Genomic DNA, 16,745 nt, shown 5'->3' on the forward strand with positions numbered 1-16,745 from the left:
TTTAGTTTAGGAATGGATTCAGGGGTCTTCTGGAGTATACAATATTATGGGAAAGTCTTGGGAGATTTGCCTCCAGGTTCAGGGTCAAGGGCGGCATGGATGGTCTGAGAGAGAAGTGGAGATCACCTCCACCTTCCAGAGATACATAGTGAAGCTTGAAATTTTTTTTATTTTAGCCTTTTTCTCACAAAATGACTTACGACAATGAGAAAAAGATGCCTATTTGGGTGGGGCACATGCCACACCAAAGGTGTAAAGCTTGACAAAAAGAAGTGCAGGCTGGATTTCAGCTCCCACTTTCACTCTCAGCTATGTCCCCTTGTGCAGGGAACAACCTGAGCACCTTTACATGGCAGCCCTGGATTACACTCTGTCACATGTGGAATTATTAAGGACAGTTACCAAGTGAGTGGTTTGAGAGACGGTTTGTAGGTTGTGGTCATGAAGACTTCTTGGAGGAGGTGGGGTATGACTTGATCTTCAAAGGTGGGCAAAATTTGCATAGGCAGAGAATGGGGAGCAGAAATTCAATATCTAGATTTTCTTGAATAAAACCCTTGTCTTTCTTGCTGGTCCTTACATTTTTGGTACTTGGTGATGTGCAGATAGTAAAGGGAGGGAAGGAGGGAGGGAGGGAGGGAGGGAGGGAGGGAAGGAGGAAAAAAGGAAGGCAAGACTTGATTTTATGCCCTGTTAATTCTATTTTTTTTTAACTTCTTCCATACCTTCACATCTATCATCAAACCTACTAGGATAGTATTGTTTGGGCAGAGGTAACAACCCCAAAATGTCACTGGCTCACAATGATGGGGGGTAAAGTTGGAAACTAAAGTCAGCGCCTCTTTCGAAGATACAAAACTGACAGATTGGAGACTTAGACCTGGAAGGGAGGCACTGCAGGTCTCACTGAGAGTCTAACCTCCCATTTTAGAGTACACTCCAGAAAGTTTTGCTCCTGGGCATAGAATTCTTTACTGACCAAGCAGGAATCCATCCCAGGTCTCCTGAATCTTATTCCAGTGCTCTGTCCATTAAGAAGAGGAGAATTAGTTTTAAAATATAAAGCTTAACCATGAGAAAATATGTGTGGTTTTTAACTCTTCTGAAGTTTTAATATTTCTCATTTGTTACCTCCCAATTTTAGCATATGTGAATACATATGAATAGCATTTTGGAATCAATTTTTCCTTTAATTAATCCTGGAAACAAAGGCCCTCGAGACACTTTAGAGAAGTTTATTGCCAAAGCCTTATAACAATTAAACCTGGATATTGGCATATCCCATAGAAGTGAAAAGCGCTACTAATTAGACAAATGGAACTGCACACCGGTTGCCACCTTCCCAGTCCCTTTCACACCCATCATTATCTCATCTGACCTATAAAGAGGCTTTAGGACCTTGGGCACATCCTTTAGCTTTTCACATCCCATTGTCCTCACCCCCATCACGCCTGACAGGTTAAAATTTTTCAGAGGTAACTGATCTCCGATATGCCCACTCTTCCATTAGTCTCCCCCCACCCAGCCAGCCAGCCAGGCTGGTTTGCGCTCATTCCCTCGGGGCATGTTCCTGACAGCACAAAGCACAGGGGGGGGAAATGAAAAAGATTTTTTTTTTCTGGCTTTTCAGTTTCAAATGCCTAGAAAGTAGGGAAATAGAAAAGATTTGGACACAGAGAAGCAATTTGGAAGAAAGCTGGAGCAAGGCTGTCTAAATGACCCTTCCTTTTTCCCCCTCCAGGTTAGAAAAAGATTCTCTAGGTCTAAAACTAAGATTCTGCTATGCTGGTAAAATAGGGTCTTAAAAATTAATAAATGTGAGCTGCAGCAAAATTGAAAAATATATATTCCTTCCACCTGTTTATGGGTAGGCTGAGATTCATGGCAGCCACATGTGTGAACACATCAAACTTTCTTGAGAATCTTTATCAGCACCTTGCGACTCTATGGACTGATTTAAAAACCCTAAAAGTTGAGCCAGTCCATTTCAAGGCAACAGCTTTGTCCCTGCGCGAGAAGCTGGTGGAAAGAGATTAAGGGCACTCAGAAGTCATTGCTGATTTCAGAAATACCAACGCTCTAATGAACCCGAGTTAGAGAAAGGCTCTAATGCTTTAAATTTTCCTGGTTCAGTGCAAGATAGTAGGCAGAGGAGAGGGTAAAAAAGGGCAAATTCTACTTTGTTAGAGGTTGCTGACTAAATTCTTTCAATCTCAGAAGGCTACCTAAAGTACCAGTGCTCCAGCCACCCTGAGGCTGCCCTAATAATCTACTTGCGAAGACTTCCATTCATTCCACCAGACTTTCATTATTCCACTGTGGGTGCTGCAAATACCGAAAGTCACAATAAATGTCACAGTGAGTCAGACTGAAGGTTAGGGATGGGAAGCTGGAAGCTGCTCAGAACATTTCCTACTTACCTTGTTGGCTTTTGGAAGAGGCACATAAGCTAAAACTAAAACTACATATATGTGTATGTTTACATATTCTCAAAGTAGAACATGCAAGTGACACTTTAAAAAGGGCATTTGAAATCCACTTATAAACTAAAAATTAGAACAGAAAGGGCAGGGTCCAGTCTGAGACCCCAGTACTCTTACCATGTCACATTCTGCTTAGAACTGCTGGTTCGTTTTTCACAAGCCTGTCTTATAAATCCCTGTGTATTCCTGACATTGTTCTTAGGGGCTTGCCCAGACTGGTTCACTGTGGATAGGCCATCAGGAACTTTCTGTGATTTATAAAATAGCTTTTCCAATCAAACTTGAAGTCCAGCCAGAGATCCATCTTTCAGAAATCTGACATCATGGGATATTAGTTAGAAAGCTTAACCTTCATTTACAATGCTCTTCTAAACTTTAGGCAGAATGGGTCTTCAACACCTTACAAATATATTTTTAATGCTTTCGGCAGAAGATTCACTGGGTCTTTGAATCTGCGTTGGCTTTATGTCTAGGCGTGATATATCCTGAACGGTAATCCAACAAGTCAGACTCAAATCTTGCCCGCAATGTACTTCCCAAGTTCATACACAAAGGCAAAAGTTTGGTTAGAATTTTCTCAATGATTCTATATCCAGTTGGTGTGAGCAGAGACCCTCAAATGCTCTTAAACTTCTTAGTGATGTGAACCAGATGGCAAAGAAAACAAAAGAATTCACGACTCATGTTAGACTGAATTGAATGTCTTTAATTTCACACAATGAATAACATATGAATAGGATTAACTTTTTTTTTTTTTAATAGTTAAGTGCTCTATACTGTGCTAACCTGATCTGGTAGCAAAAAAGACTGAGCTTTCTTTTAGAAAAAATGTTTAAAACCCAACATCTAAGACCATGGAGGAGCATGACAGTAAAGCATGCCAGATGTATCTACGCCTCAAATGACAGCAAGTCCATGTTCATTTTAAATGTACAAAAATGCTTTATGAATAAAAACTGTTACAAAAAGAACGTTTCAAACAATGTACAATTTTTCTTGCCTCTATATTCAATAAAATACAAATACATTTTTTTGTTCTAAAATATGTTTACATACAATCAAAGTAGAACATGCAAATTACACTTTAAAAAAGGCTTTTAAAAACCACTTATGAATACAAACTAAAAATTAGCCAGCACGACTTGTAAGACAATCTTGTGCCCCATTTTTTTTCTTTTGAAATATATATACATATTTAACACATCATGTGCATTTATTATTATTTAAGAAATAGATTTTTTTAAAAAAGGAAGAAAAAGAAAGATGCCAACCTAGGTTGGAACTGCCCTTTTGTGTTGACTAGTGGCAGCTCTTATCAATTTCCCCCCTTTTTAGTGTTTATTATACCTGGGCAAGTGGGCAATAGATATCCAGGAAGTTTCTTCCTTGGTTGATATGTGCTTCTAAGACTGTTCCCCAAGTGACTGAGCCCAACAAGGAAGGCAGACTCATTGGTGGGGCAAACTCTCCAAGAAACAAGAAGCAGGGGGAGCCTTGCATTGTGGAAAGAAACTTTAAAAAACACCAAGAAAATGCTACGATATATTACAGTTCGAGTTTTCTAGGCACTGTGATGACATTATCTGTAAGCTCTGGCATTTGGACCATTGTGGTACTACAGGGTAGTGTTGAGAGTAATGTCTATATTTATCTACTTTTACATAATGAGGACTGAGAATCCTGCAATGTAACACTTAAATGGCTTTTGAGGCATTTCGGCTTCTGCCACCCCCCCTCTCTCCATGCTACAGTTGGCATTTAAAGGCTTTGGAAATATATGTAGAGACTTTACACAGTTCCCAGGTAAATCTTCCTTATGGTAGAGAAAAAAATATTCTCCAAAAGCTTATTATATGAATATAGTTGGGTAATAAGCTGTAAGAGTGGAATTTTCTACTTAAGTCCTAAAACCAAATCCTTTATGATCTGCATGTAGTACATCACCTTATACTATAATTCTGTCACCACTTGCTTATTATATTTATAGACCCAGCAATGTGTAGAACACAAATTCCGATGGCCATTGAAGATGGCCTTCCCCACTCCAGACAGTGGCCAAGTTAACAAGAGAATCCTCTGTCAGCCTTCAGTCACCTGTTCTGGACTGTCAGTGGCTGCTGAGTTCCGGTCCTGCCAAGTCACAAACCAGCCCCTGACATGCTCTCCTTTCCTTTGACCTGTGTCCCGTGGGTTGTAGCCAGAGCCACGCCATTAGAGAAAGTTAAACTTCTGTTCCTTTCCTTTGAGATGAGGGGTAGAAAACCAAGTGGCTCCCCAGTCACCTAGGAAGGTGGATCAGAGACCCATGATCACCTTAAAGGAGGTTTTTATATCTTGACTTCATTCTTTGCTCACTTCTAATCAGACTCCTTATAAGTAGGTTTACTCCTGCTTGCTGAAGGCAAGTTTTCCAGGAAAAAAAAGAGAAAACTAAAGGAGTTATTTATGAAATACTTTGTGGAGCTGTTTATGGAGTTCTGTGCATCCCAAATGATACCTTCTCTACATAAAAATGCAGCCACAGAAGGCAGTGTTGGGTGGCTAGAGACCCCCCCAATCCAGCTCAGGAGATCTGATTCTCCAACCAAACAGCAAGACATGAATCCAGAAGGGGCCAGTGTGGAACCAGGACAGGGGAGGGAGGCAAATGGAAGGGGGTCGTTAGAACATAAGGGAATTGTTGTACAGATGATATATGTTAATGGAAAGCAAAGCAAAGTAATGTGTGATAGTGAGGGAGAATCTGGGTTATGGAGGGAGTCAGCTGTTTAGTACATCTCACTCTGTGTCCTCTGCCGTGTCCCAATCTATTCCTAGGGTCATAAACGTAGAGGGTTTGCATTTAACTCACATGACAACCGAAGAACTGAATTTTTATGTGTAAGTTGCCACTCTGCTGTATCTCTCCTGAAATACTTTCCATTGATTTGAAAATTCCAGTTATTTGAAATTTCTCACTGGCTGGAGGTTAATGCCAATTAAGCTTTGGGTCCTTCTTTAAAAGCTTAGAGTGTCAAGCTCATTCTCTTCTGCAGGAAGATTTAATCTCCTCGCAGGCTCGGTTGGGGGAAACAGTACAACACCCAGAGGAGAAGGGAAAAATAATGAATGAAGGAAATGATTTTCAAAATCCAACAGGAGAGAAAGCTCTCTATGGCTTAATTGGAATGAAAATGGTTGCTCTTTCATAGCAATGGTGGGGTGAGTGGGGCTAATTTAAAACTTCCTCTCCGGTGACTTTGGAACCGTTCAGACATGGCTTGGGAATGACAAATTGAAAGTGGCTGGTTTGATTTTGCTGTTCAACTTGTGTGAAATGCCAAAGGTCAAGCAGAGTCACAGACTGAGCATCTATGATACAAGCTTTGCAGTACAGGAGAATGCATTCCTTTAAACTTCCATATCGCTAGGATTAAACGTGACTGACCTAGTGGGCAGCAAACGGTGGGAAGTCCATGGCGACAGTGCAGAACAGACGGCTCTGGGTAAAATCAACCTACTGTTGGTACCGGGACAGAGCAGCGATGTCTGTCAGCATATTAACTTGGAATTTTAAAATTCACTCCCATAGATGGCCCCTCTCGTATTCTCTTTTGTTTCCAACAAGAATCCATCTCTCTCTCTAAGGAAATAATGTTGTGTTCTGACGTGATCATACAATTTCCAGCCAGTTCCAACTTCCTGTAAAGAAACTTAACTTAGAGGTAAACCAGATATTCTAATTCCCATTAGAAAATTTAATTGTCTCTCAGTGTCTCTCTTTATAACCTACCACGCCAGGTGTTTGATGACTTGGGGAAGAGAAGGGGAGGAGGGAGGGAGGAAATTGAAAATATTCATTTGAAATTTCCACATCCGACTTTTAGAAAACCTCTACGGTAATGGAATGACTTCATACTCATTCTGAGTCTTCTTAACATGTTTCACTTGGGCTGTGGAAATGAATAATAGAGAATGGGATATCTGTCCACGCTAAACCAATGACTAGAGTACAACTTGGATGAGAAATGTACAGTTGAAATTGACCATTTAAAAGACGATTTGTCACACACAGTTTGCATCCATGCAGACTGATAGATTTATAATTACATTATGTACAAAAACGTTTTCGTTTATTAAGGCAACCACAATTTGGATATTTTGTCCAAGGTGGCTTCATACAATTGGAGTGGTGATAACCTTGGAACTTTTTTTTTTTTTTTTCAGATAAGAACACTTACTCCCATTTGCTTTTAAGAAATAATTATCAAGAGATAATGGACTTCTTCCATTGTCTTTTTGTTTCCTTTTTCCCATGACCTGTGATAGTTATTTGTATGAAAAAAAAAATCACAAACCAAGGCTTTGCTAAACACTTGTCTTTCTGGTGGGTCTGGGGGTTTCAGTTTTTGGTGATCTGTCAGTTATCCCATTTGCTGTGGGGTATTAAAACCATCTTATTCTGCCTATTCTCTGATGATATGTTTTAAGTATAAAAATAACCTGGTTGACACCTGGGTCAACAGATCCTCAGGTGCTCTAACTCACTTATTAAAAAAGGCTCTATCAATACTGAGTATCTGTTTCGCAATGACTGGGATTCAAAGCCAGGTTCCTTGGGACAGCATGCCGAGGGGGAACATTACAACACGGGTAAGGTTTACGTTATTTAGGTGTGTGCCAAGGAAAAGAAGGCAGCAAGTAAGTTAATGAAGAAGCATACGGAAGCATCTAACGGGCAAAGGGAAAGGAGGGACAGAGGATGCTAACGGTCTGTGTGTGTGTGTGTGTGTGTGTGTGTGTGTGCGCGTGTGTGTGCGTGCGTGTGTGTGAGATAGAGGAGGCATCCAGCAGAATACGGATGTAAGCCTAAGGTTGCCTATCACTAGGATTCCACCTTCTGATTGACATGAGTCCATCTGAGAAACTGTATCATTAACGGAAAGATTCAGGTCACCTGAAGACGATGTGGGTGCCCAAAGCCTAGCCGAGCTTGCAAAACCAAAAGAAATAAAAACCGATTTAAATGGAAACTGGGTTACGACAAAGCCGGTTGAGAAACCTGCAGCTTTTCTGCCCTTGGAATGTTTCCTCATCGAGGGTGTCTCCCTTTCCATTTTCCCGGCCGGCCAATGCCGCGGCACCGAGCGCCCCTCGGACGCGGGAGGTCAGGGGGCCGTCAGCGCCACCGCCTTCTCCCCCGCGGGTCCCGGGCGGGCTCACCTGTCAAGGCTCTGCCTCGGTGAAGCGCCCTGGGCGGGGAACCGCCGCACGGCGCCCACCAGCTCCTTCGAAGGCGTCCCCAGCCCCCTGCTTTCGCCTTCCCAGGAGCTCGCGGGGGCTCCTCCCCGTCACGTGGCCCGGCTCTGCCCGCCCGGCTCCGGAGGGAAGGGCGAGGGTGTCCCCGCGGCGCCGTTCCCGCCCCGGGTCGCGCCCGCCGCCCTAGGGGAGGGCGTCGCTCTCGCTCCCCCGGGACTTCCGCGGCCGCTTGGCCTTGACCTCGTCGTCCTGGGGGAGGGGCTGCGGCGGGGGCGGCGGCGGGGGCTGGGCGAGAGGCTGCGGTTTGTGTTTCCGCTTCCCGCCGCCTCGGGGGGTCTTGGGCAGAGGCGGGGGCGGCGGCGGCGGCGGCGGCGGCGGGAGGGGCGGCGGCGGCGGCGGCGGCGGCGGCGCCTCGCGCGCCATGTGGATGACGGCCTCGATGGTGGCCATGACCGCGTCCTGGCCCGCGGCGGCCGCGGCGGGCTCCAGCGCCAGCGGGCTCAGGCTGGGCTTCTGGCCCCTCTTGCTGGGCAGGTCGATGCATTTTTCCAGCACCGGCATCTGGTCTCTGGGGTCCTCCTCGAACTGGCTGGGCTGCTTTCGGGGACGCCCCCTCCTCTTCTTGACGAAGTTGTTGCCCGTCTTCGATTGTCTCTGCAGCCGCTTGGCCTTCAGGATCTTGTTCACGTGGTCCAGGTTCTTCTTGGTGGACAGGATCTTGGTGTAGCTGCACATCTTCCGCACCTCGCACTGGATCGCTTCGATCTCCCGCCGCTTGAACCGCTTCTTCAGGGAGGCACTGGCTGCGGGGGGAAGAGAGAAGAAACTGAGCACGGGATGCCAGCCGGCCCTTAGGCACAGCCTGTCCCCAGGCAACGGGCGTGACACTTGGCTGTGGACATCAGGGAGCCTTAACACCCCGAGACTTAGCACCCAACACTTACTCTTTCCTTTTCCTTATTAAAATTAAAAATAAACGTTGATTAACTATCTCACGCCTATGAAACATTTCTATTATTTCAGTCTTCACAACAATCTGCGAAATAGTCTTGTCCCCATTTTTACGATTTGGAAACTGAGGCCCACGCCACCCGGGAGACGCACGCGGGAGTCAATGTCAGAGTCACTAATAGAAGTTTTCCTATTACAGCTTTTGGGTTTCTTTTTGTAACCCTTTCACATTTGATCTGATTCAATTCAGCTTTAGGTCACACTTTTTCGTTTTGTAGAATAGGTCGAATGAATAGGATGACAAGCTGCCCCCCACATCGAGCCATCTCGGTATGTACTTGAATGTGCGGATTATCCACATGTGCTGTCAACCTCCAAAAAGAGATGTCTTGACCTGAACTGTAACTGAACCTATTTTACTCCCAGCTTTCCTCCACTGACAGAAGAGACGATTATTTTCTGGGACACCCTATTTGGGTCAGCACCATCTCTCTCTCTCTCCCTCCCCCGCCCCAAATTTCTGGACTTGTCAAGTTGCCTGATGATGTCCACTTGACCAGGTCCTTCTTAACTAGTTCATCCTCTGGGAACCTGAAGGGAAATATCAGCCAGGTGTTTCTGAATCACTGACACTCCCCGTCCCAGGCTATTGTCTGCAAAGAACTCTTTTCCCGTCCTGCTGGCCAGATGCTCCTCTAGTTTATGAGCCAAACTTCTGGTTTCAGGAAGTCCTGTGCTGCCGCCACTAAAGAGCCTTCTGAACTGCTTCATTTTGAAGTTCAGACACAATAAAGTGTGAATAACTTCAAGACGGAGCAGAGCTTTCAGGCGTTCTTTCTCTTGTGCTGTTCACAAGACACACGTGCACATTCATGTGTATACACACACACACACACAGGCATTCACACGTACTCTGCGGCCCCATGTCCACACTGGCCACGCCCTCTGGCCATTTATAAACTTACGAAGTGTGTCTTCACTTAGTTTCTTGCTGCTATAATTTCCCCTACATGCTCAATCTCAAAGAAGCCCAGATGTAGGGTAGAAAATGTTGACCCTGTTAAATGTCACAGGCCCGAAAGGAAATGCTTCATTTTAGCATCACGGTTTGTTGTGTTATCCGCACAGAGAAGTGGAATAAATGTCTTAAGGGAAATGAGGAAAAGATGATGAAAACATGGCTACTACTCTCACTTATTCCTGGGCACACCCACTTCAATCTTTCCCGTTTCACCCCATTTCTCTCTCATGGTGTGCCAAACACAGGTCTCCAAAGGGGTTTCATGTGAAGTTATTTACATCACCAGCTTTGTGGAGGGAAGCTCTGAGTTCCACAGGACAGGTCAAAATGGTACTACTTTTGGCCAAAGGTCGTTGCAAGACTTACTGAGCAATGAATAATGACTGAACAATCTTTAAAATAAATTATAAACATCAAAATAGAACAAAGCCAGAGTGAGCTTCTGACTACAAAAATACAATTTTTTTTGTAGTTAGTGTTGTACAAGGAAAAGGTTGCTTGATTGCAAGTGGGGCCCAACTTTTACTAGTCTTATGGCCCTTATGGAGCATAACATGGTGTCTCATGCACGGGCAGGACTGAAAAATTGTTTTTGGACTCGTGAGTCACAGTCATCATTGCTGCCTTAGAGTCATATTCCTGTCTAAAAGAGTTCTCGTTTGGATTTTAAAACAACCATTGCAAATGCAGCGAGAGTAAGTTAGCAGGCCTCCGCATCAGAGCCAAGCAATTTACCTTGTCCACGTAGTTCACGAGTAAATGAAAACTAGTCAGAAAAGCTCCACAGAACTTCTGGTGTTATTTCAAATACAGATGCCATTTCACTTTACCCTCTCTTTAGTTTACATCACCCATAGAGGAAGGAATGATATGTGATACATAATACAGCACACATGTACAAAGCAAATCATTTTGGGCAATTAGTTGGCAATATTTGACCGAGTAAAGCTTGAATGAAAAAAATCCATGAGCTGGAGGTCATTTGGGGCAATGATAACCAACGGATTATCTCTCTGTGTCTGCTTTTTAGCATGAAATGCCCAAAACAAACAAAGGAACTAGCAGATAATACTATATTCAATAATTTGTTATATGCTGCATATTTTAAGCCTTTGCACTGAAAAATGATTATGAAATAAAAATTAATTCTGAGTAGTGTAAACCTACCAAACAGTACTAAAAATATCATAACCAACTCTTTCACAACCACCATTCACATTTAATGAATGTTAACTTTGTGCTATTGTGCTTTATTTTTTTACAGACTCAGCTAAGTCTGGGTTCCTCTCCCAATTCCATTCTCTTCTCTTTCCATGCCTTATTCATACTTTTACTGCATGAACTCATCTTGGTAGAAACTGAGTCTGAAACTACCTAATGTTGCTAATGCTGTAAGGAAGTGGGAACACTTGTACGCTGTTGGCGGGAGGGTCAATTGCTATAATTATTTTGCAGAGTGACTGGGCAATAGCTACTAGAGTTGAAGATGGGCGTGCTCAATGCCCCAGCAAGTCCACGTCCAGGGTGCCTCCTTTATGCTTTTGTAACAGGAAGCCAAGGATGTACAAGGATGGTCCTTGAGGCTCTGAAGACTGAAAACAATCTAAATGTTAACTAAAAGGATACTCGACCAACTTTGATACTGTCAAACAATGGAATATTTCACTTCTGTTACAAGAAATAAGCCACAAATAAATATATTGACATGGTTAAATCTAAACAAAAAGGTTAAATAAAAAAAACAAACAAACCCCAAATGAAAGTATTTGTAAGTATACCATTTACACAATTAAAAAACACAGAGATCCCTTGAATTTTTATTTCATTTCCAGTGTCCAGGTGTGGAGGTCAAAGTGACTACAGAGCAGAAGACCAACTGTGGGCCAAATACTGGGTGGATAAGATTTCAGGACCTCTTCCCTCCAAAGCTGCCTCATGGGACTTGATTAAGCCTCTAGTGTCATCTAATAGTTTTCTGCACTGTGGAAATGTTCTATATCTATGCTGTCCCATACGGTAGCCACTAGTCACACATGGCTACTGAGCACCTGAAATGTGGCCAGTGTAACTGAGAAACAGAATTTTAAATTTTATTTTAATTTAAATAGCTACCTGTGGCTAGTAGCTACTATGTCGGGCAGCTCAGCTCTAGACCTAAGCACTGTGAATCACAGAGGATCCAATGGGATTCATTTAGTAAAACACAGATGGTGGGAGTCTCCAGGCAAACGATCTGGCACTTTCAACAAATAAGATGCAAGGAGAGGCAGGTAGGGTAGGGGGTGGAGGTGTAAATTAGAAGAGACATAAGAGATAAAATGACCATATTTGGATGCCAATTTAAACAAACTATCAAAAGAGATCCTTTTCATGAATTCATGGAGATTTGTATATTATATGGGCATTGCATGGTATTATATAATTATTGTTAATTTTCTTAGGTGTCATAATTGCATTGGGATCATGCTTTTTAAAGTACCCATCTTTTAGAAGTACATACTAAAGTATTTATAAATTAAATCGTATATTATAATCTCGTTGGCTTCAAAATAATAAGGAAGGGACAAGATGAGTGGCAGTATTGAGGAAACAAGACTGACCACTATCCCTGTGTGTGAACAGGCAGAGTGCAGTGCAGCAGGAAGGACTTGGTGCAGGTGCGGCTGGAAAGCAAGCTGGGCCAGGGCGAACCTCTTAGCCTCTTGGATCTCTTTTCCTTCATCTGTTACACTGGATGGTTAGACTACATACTCTCAATGTTCCCTTCTAGATTTAACGGTTGCTGTAGTTCTTTCCTACACTCATGATCAATTGCCTTGCCCAATGCGAGGTAGCTTTCTATATAACATTTATTTTAATCTAATAATTTTGAAATCCTCGTTGGGGGGAAGACTTTGGACTTGGCAGGGTTTGATATTCACAAATCTTTCTCCTTATTGCTTATGATCGCACTGTCCCTCTAAATGTTTTCAGATTTTTCTCGCTTCAAATTGTTTCATTATTACACAGTAATTTCTGGGCTCTTGCAGCAAGATTGATTCCATATTTGCCCTCCTTCCTCTAATTGTCCTGTATCTTGCCTGTTCTTTGTCAGTTTTAAAGAAATAATTATGAGTGGCCAAGACAAGATGCAAATTCATTTCTTAACTCTGCAATGCAAATCATTCTGGACCCTTCTCTGTGTTTAAAATTGCCATACAAACGGTTGAGGTGGTTTTGGTCTAGATCTAGATTTTCCTTCTCTTCGCTCCAATTATCAGGATTGGCTCATGAGCCTTCATTTCTTTTGCCATGTGCTTTATGATAATCAATGAGTGGACTTAGCATTGTTCGCACACTGACAACAGATGTAGCACAGACACTGTGAGCAAAGATAAGGGCTCACGAGGTTTAGTTTCATAGAAGGTTTCTAAGAAATAGGTGCTAATGGTTTAGAGACTATGAGCAAGTCACATCCTAGTTTTACAAGGAATTTGTGAGTGGGTCGGAGAGGGAGGCAAATTTATCTCTAGGCTCATTAGAAGTTTTCTTACTGTTTTAATGTCCTTAAGGGGAGGTGGGATCATATCGGGGACTACTGAATTGTCTTGAGTTGAGCTGCTTTCCAGGATTTCCAGGGCTGGAACACTGTCTGCCTCAATCAAGGGAGAGAGGTGCAGTATGAATTGCACTGCACACTGATGCAGGTTAGAAGATCCTTAGAAGGCAAAGGCCCTGTCTTTTCTCCCCGGCACAGGTCATTCATGCAGCCATACATGACCTGGTATGTAGTACATAGTCAGCAAATACAGGCTCAGGGGGGGGGGGTGTTCAATTTTTTAATGCTCTTCCATGTAAGTTATGCATTTTTTGTACTTTGTATTTATATTTAACTCAGGAATGATCCCTTGTTTTCCTTGCTGCTTTATATATTTTTAATGGGATGTATGAAGCAACTTGCCTTGGCATGCAAACGATCTCCCTTCTTCCTTAGAATTTAAATTAACCTTCTGCATTCCTGGCCTTAAAAGCACTTCTGAGAAAGATGGCAAGTTGCCTCGGCTGGTGAGGTCTCTGCAAGGCAGGGCACATCTTGCTGGTCGTCAGCACAAGTACTACAGTTTTGTTTTCTGGAAGCCATCATTTAGAATTAAGGGTTTGCAGGTGCTGGGGATTTGTCATGATATAAAGGTGCTTCCATTCTGTTCTTAAAGTCATCTTAATACAGTTTTGGGCTTCTCTGAAAATGTGACAGACTAACTTGAAGCTCAGTAACTGCTTGACTGTGAAACAAAAGGTTCCTCCTAGGGGTTTGTTGACAAAGAGCATCTGCTCTTGGCTGCAATGGCTTATGGGACCCTGGTTTTGTTTTGCTCCCATTTCTTCCTAGGATAAGTGAAGGTAGGAAGTGAGGTGGGCAGGTTGGCTGAAGGAGAGGTGAAGGGGTGGGGTGTGCTCGTGCAAGTGTAAGTGTGCAAATTCTGAAGTAGCAAAGGCCACCAAACACTCAGCACCCCAGGAGGTCTGCCTCCCCTAGATCGTCTGGGTTAGGGCTTCAGTAACTTGCCCGGTGCCCTCCTGCCTCTGCAATCTTGTCCACACTGCTCACCTCCTCTCTGCCTCTCCAAAGCTGATCCCATTTTAAGTCAGTAGCCTCCCATCTGGGGTGCACATTCCTCAAGAAGGAAGCAAAACTCCCTACTGAGCTGCAAGAAAAACATTAAAGTTTCTTATTTTTATTATTTATATTTTATATAAAAATCAAAATTTTTTATATAAAATATAAATTTATATTTAAGCATTCTAATGATTAATAGATGGAATAATAGAGGTCCTTATTTGGGCTGCACATCAGATGATGAGTCACCTGTCAAGGTTGGGCTTGAGTTTCTGGGAAGAAAAGAGGCTATATACATTCAAGGGGTTGACAGGCAAACCATCAGGTTTTTGCTTTCAGGGTGTTGTCATGTCCTACACTCTAAATGAACTCCAGGGTTCATTTTAGAAAATTAAGATCTTTCAAAAGAAAAAAAAATTCAAAATGCTCTGTAATGAGATGAGGAATATCCATGAAATATGTTATATACCACACAGAGTTTTATTGGTTATCTCAGCAAACTGCATAGGAGCTGTCATTTTCAAAGATGAATTTGGCAATTTTCTTGTACAAAAAGACAGGGTTCTAAAAGCTCTCACCTTTTCTATGCTGTCAATGGGCTATCAGTAATGTTACCTAGCAGCTGTTAAAAAAAAACCAAAAACTTAATGTCCTTTTAGGGTAAAATGGGCAAGAAAGTAATTGCTTTTAGACAGAAACACACTAGGGAGATAGCATTTTTGAAACTGATTGAAAATGTTTCCATTGTTTGGTGATTTTGTTGCCAAAAATGATAAATTATAACCTATAAAATCCTTTAAATCTGCAAATTAAAATATCTTGTAAACAGAATTAACTTCCAAATGATAACTTTCAGAGATTTGAACTTACTAAAAAATATAATGCCTTCTGATATGCAAGAGCATTTAATTATTGATAAGGAAGTTTGTTAGCCAAATTTCAGGAAAACCCTTTGCTTAATTGATGGATAAGATTAAAAATAGTATTAACCAAAATGATGCACTTTCTCCTTTTGGATTTATGTATAAGAGAAGTGTCCTTTTAGTTTACAACACCTGTATTGAAATAAATTAAATTCAGAATCAAACCTTCAAATTGCTTTATCATGTGTTAAAAAAACAAGTTTTTCAATAAGAAGTGTTCAAACTAAATACGTGGCCTTCTCTAAAACATTATTAAAATTAGTATAAAATGTTTATGACAGTAAAAATGTTTTTGTTTCATTAATAATAAAAAGGTCAATGAAATTTAAAATTATTTAATACATTATTTCAGATTTACCTCAACCTTTTAAAGTTCATATTTTATTTTTAAATATATCTTTATTGATTTGAGAGAGAGGAAGGGAGAGAGAGAGATAGATACATCAATGATGAGACAGCCATTGATTGGCTGCCTCCTGCACGCCCCCCACTGGGGATGGAGACCGCAACCCGGGCATGTGCCCTGACCAGGAATCGAACTGTGATCTCCTGGTTCCTAGGTCAATGCTCAACCGCTGAGCCACGCCTGGCCAGGCAAAGTTCATATTTTAAAAGGTGAGTGCATATATTCTGAATATGTATTTACATGGGGTTGTGCTTCAAAATTATGTTACTGATATCACCACACGATCAACATTTTGGGCTACTTTCAAGTTTTCCTTTCTTTTTCTAAAGTCCTGAAGAATTTATTAACTCAGTATTTAATCCTAGGAGATCTTGAAGACAGACAGTAGTGTTCTTCTTCATTCCCCTCATAACAAAGAACCCAGTTCCTTTTTCATAGTAGATGCTTGATTAATATTTCCTGCTGCATTGTTCCAGGTTGTAAGCTCCTAGAGACCAAAGCCTGCATATCATTAATCTTTATATTCCCTAGAGCACCTTTAATTGAATTGCATGCAATTCCAAAGCAGTCCTATCCACGGAGAGCTTCTGGAATGGGATTTCATGCTGATCTCCTCTGTTTGGTTAGGTAGCCCTGAGGTCCTGGTCCTTAGGGTTTTAGAATCCCTGACTTCTCTGACCATGAGGCAATAATACCACCTATTTCAGGGTTTCGGATAAATCACTGGTGGCTTTGGACAGATAAAGGCATCAGTGACTTGTCTCCAGAGAGAACCTGAGCTGAGTAAAAACACTGCTAGTTTGTTCGAGGAGCCTCTAAGAAAGGTACCCAGGACTTTGGCAAGCCTGAGAAAGGTGGGTGAAGGGAGAGAGCTCAGAGATCAGAGAACTAGCAACAGGGGTGATTATGGGTGCCTATAAGGTGCATTGTACACGTTCAATAATAGGAACTGTGCAGGATGTATCCTCAGAAAAGTCTTTTAAGTCTGAGAGCTTTCCTCAGGGTGATACTTATTAGGATCAGAGTGTTTTCCTAGGCTTTGGGCTGGAAGTGAATTGTGAGTGGCAGCACTCATAAACTGAGGCATACTAGGGCCATTTAGCCCCAGCCTGTTTCAGTCAACTTT

The 16,745-nt window shown here is 42.2% G+C and overlaps 1 protein-coding gene across 2 annotated transcripts in view; it reads right to left on the reverse strand.

Annotated features, from left to right (window-relative positions):
- Positions 1–3,168: 3,168 nt before the first annotated feature.
- The window catches only part of SETBP1 (SET binding protein 1), a 338,312-nt gene continuing 324,735 nt past the window's right edge, over positions 3,169–16,745 (reverse strand). For both annotated transcript variants that reach the window (XM_081150041.1, XM_081150042.1), the window contains exon 6: positions 3,169–8,524. In XM_081150041.1, coding sequence (XP_081006167.1) covers positions 7,905–8,524 — 620 coding nt within the window. In that variant the 3' untranslated portion in view covers positions 3,169–7,904. The remainder of the gene's footprint in view (positions 8,525–16,745) is intronic.

The sequence above is a fragment of the Miniopterus schreibersii genome, assembly GCF_964146895.1.
Source record: "Miniopterus schreibersii genome assembly, chromosome: 10".
In the NCBI taxonomy this organism is placed as follows: Eukaryota; Metazoa; Chordata; class Mammalia; order Chiroptera; family Miniopteridae; genus Miniopterus; species Miniopterus schreibersii.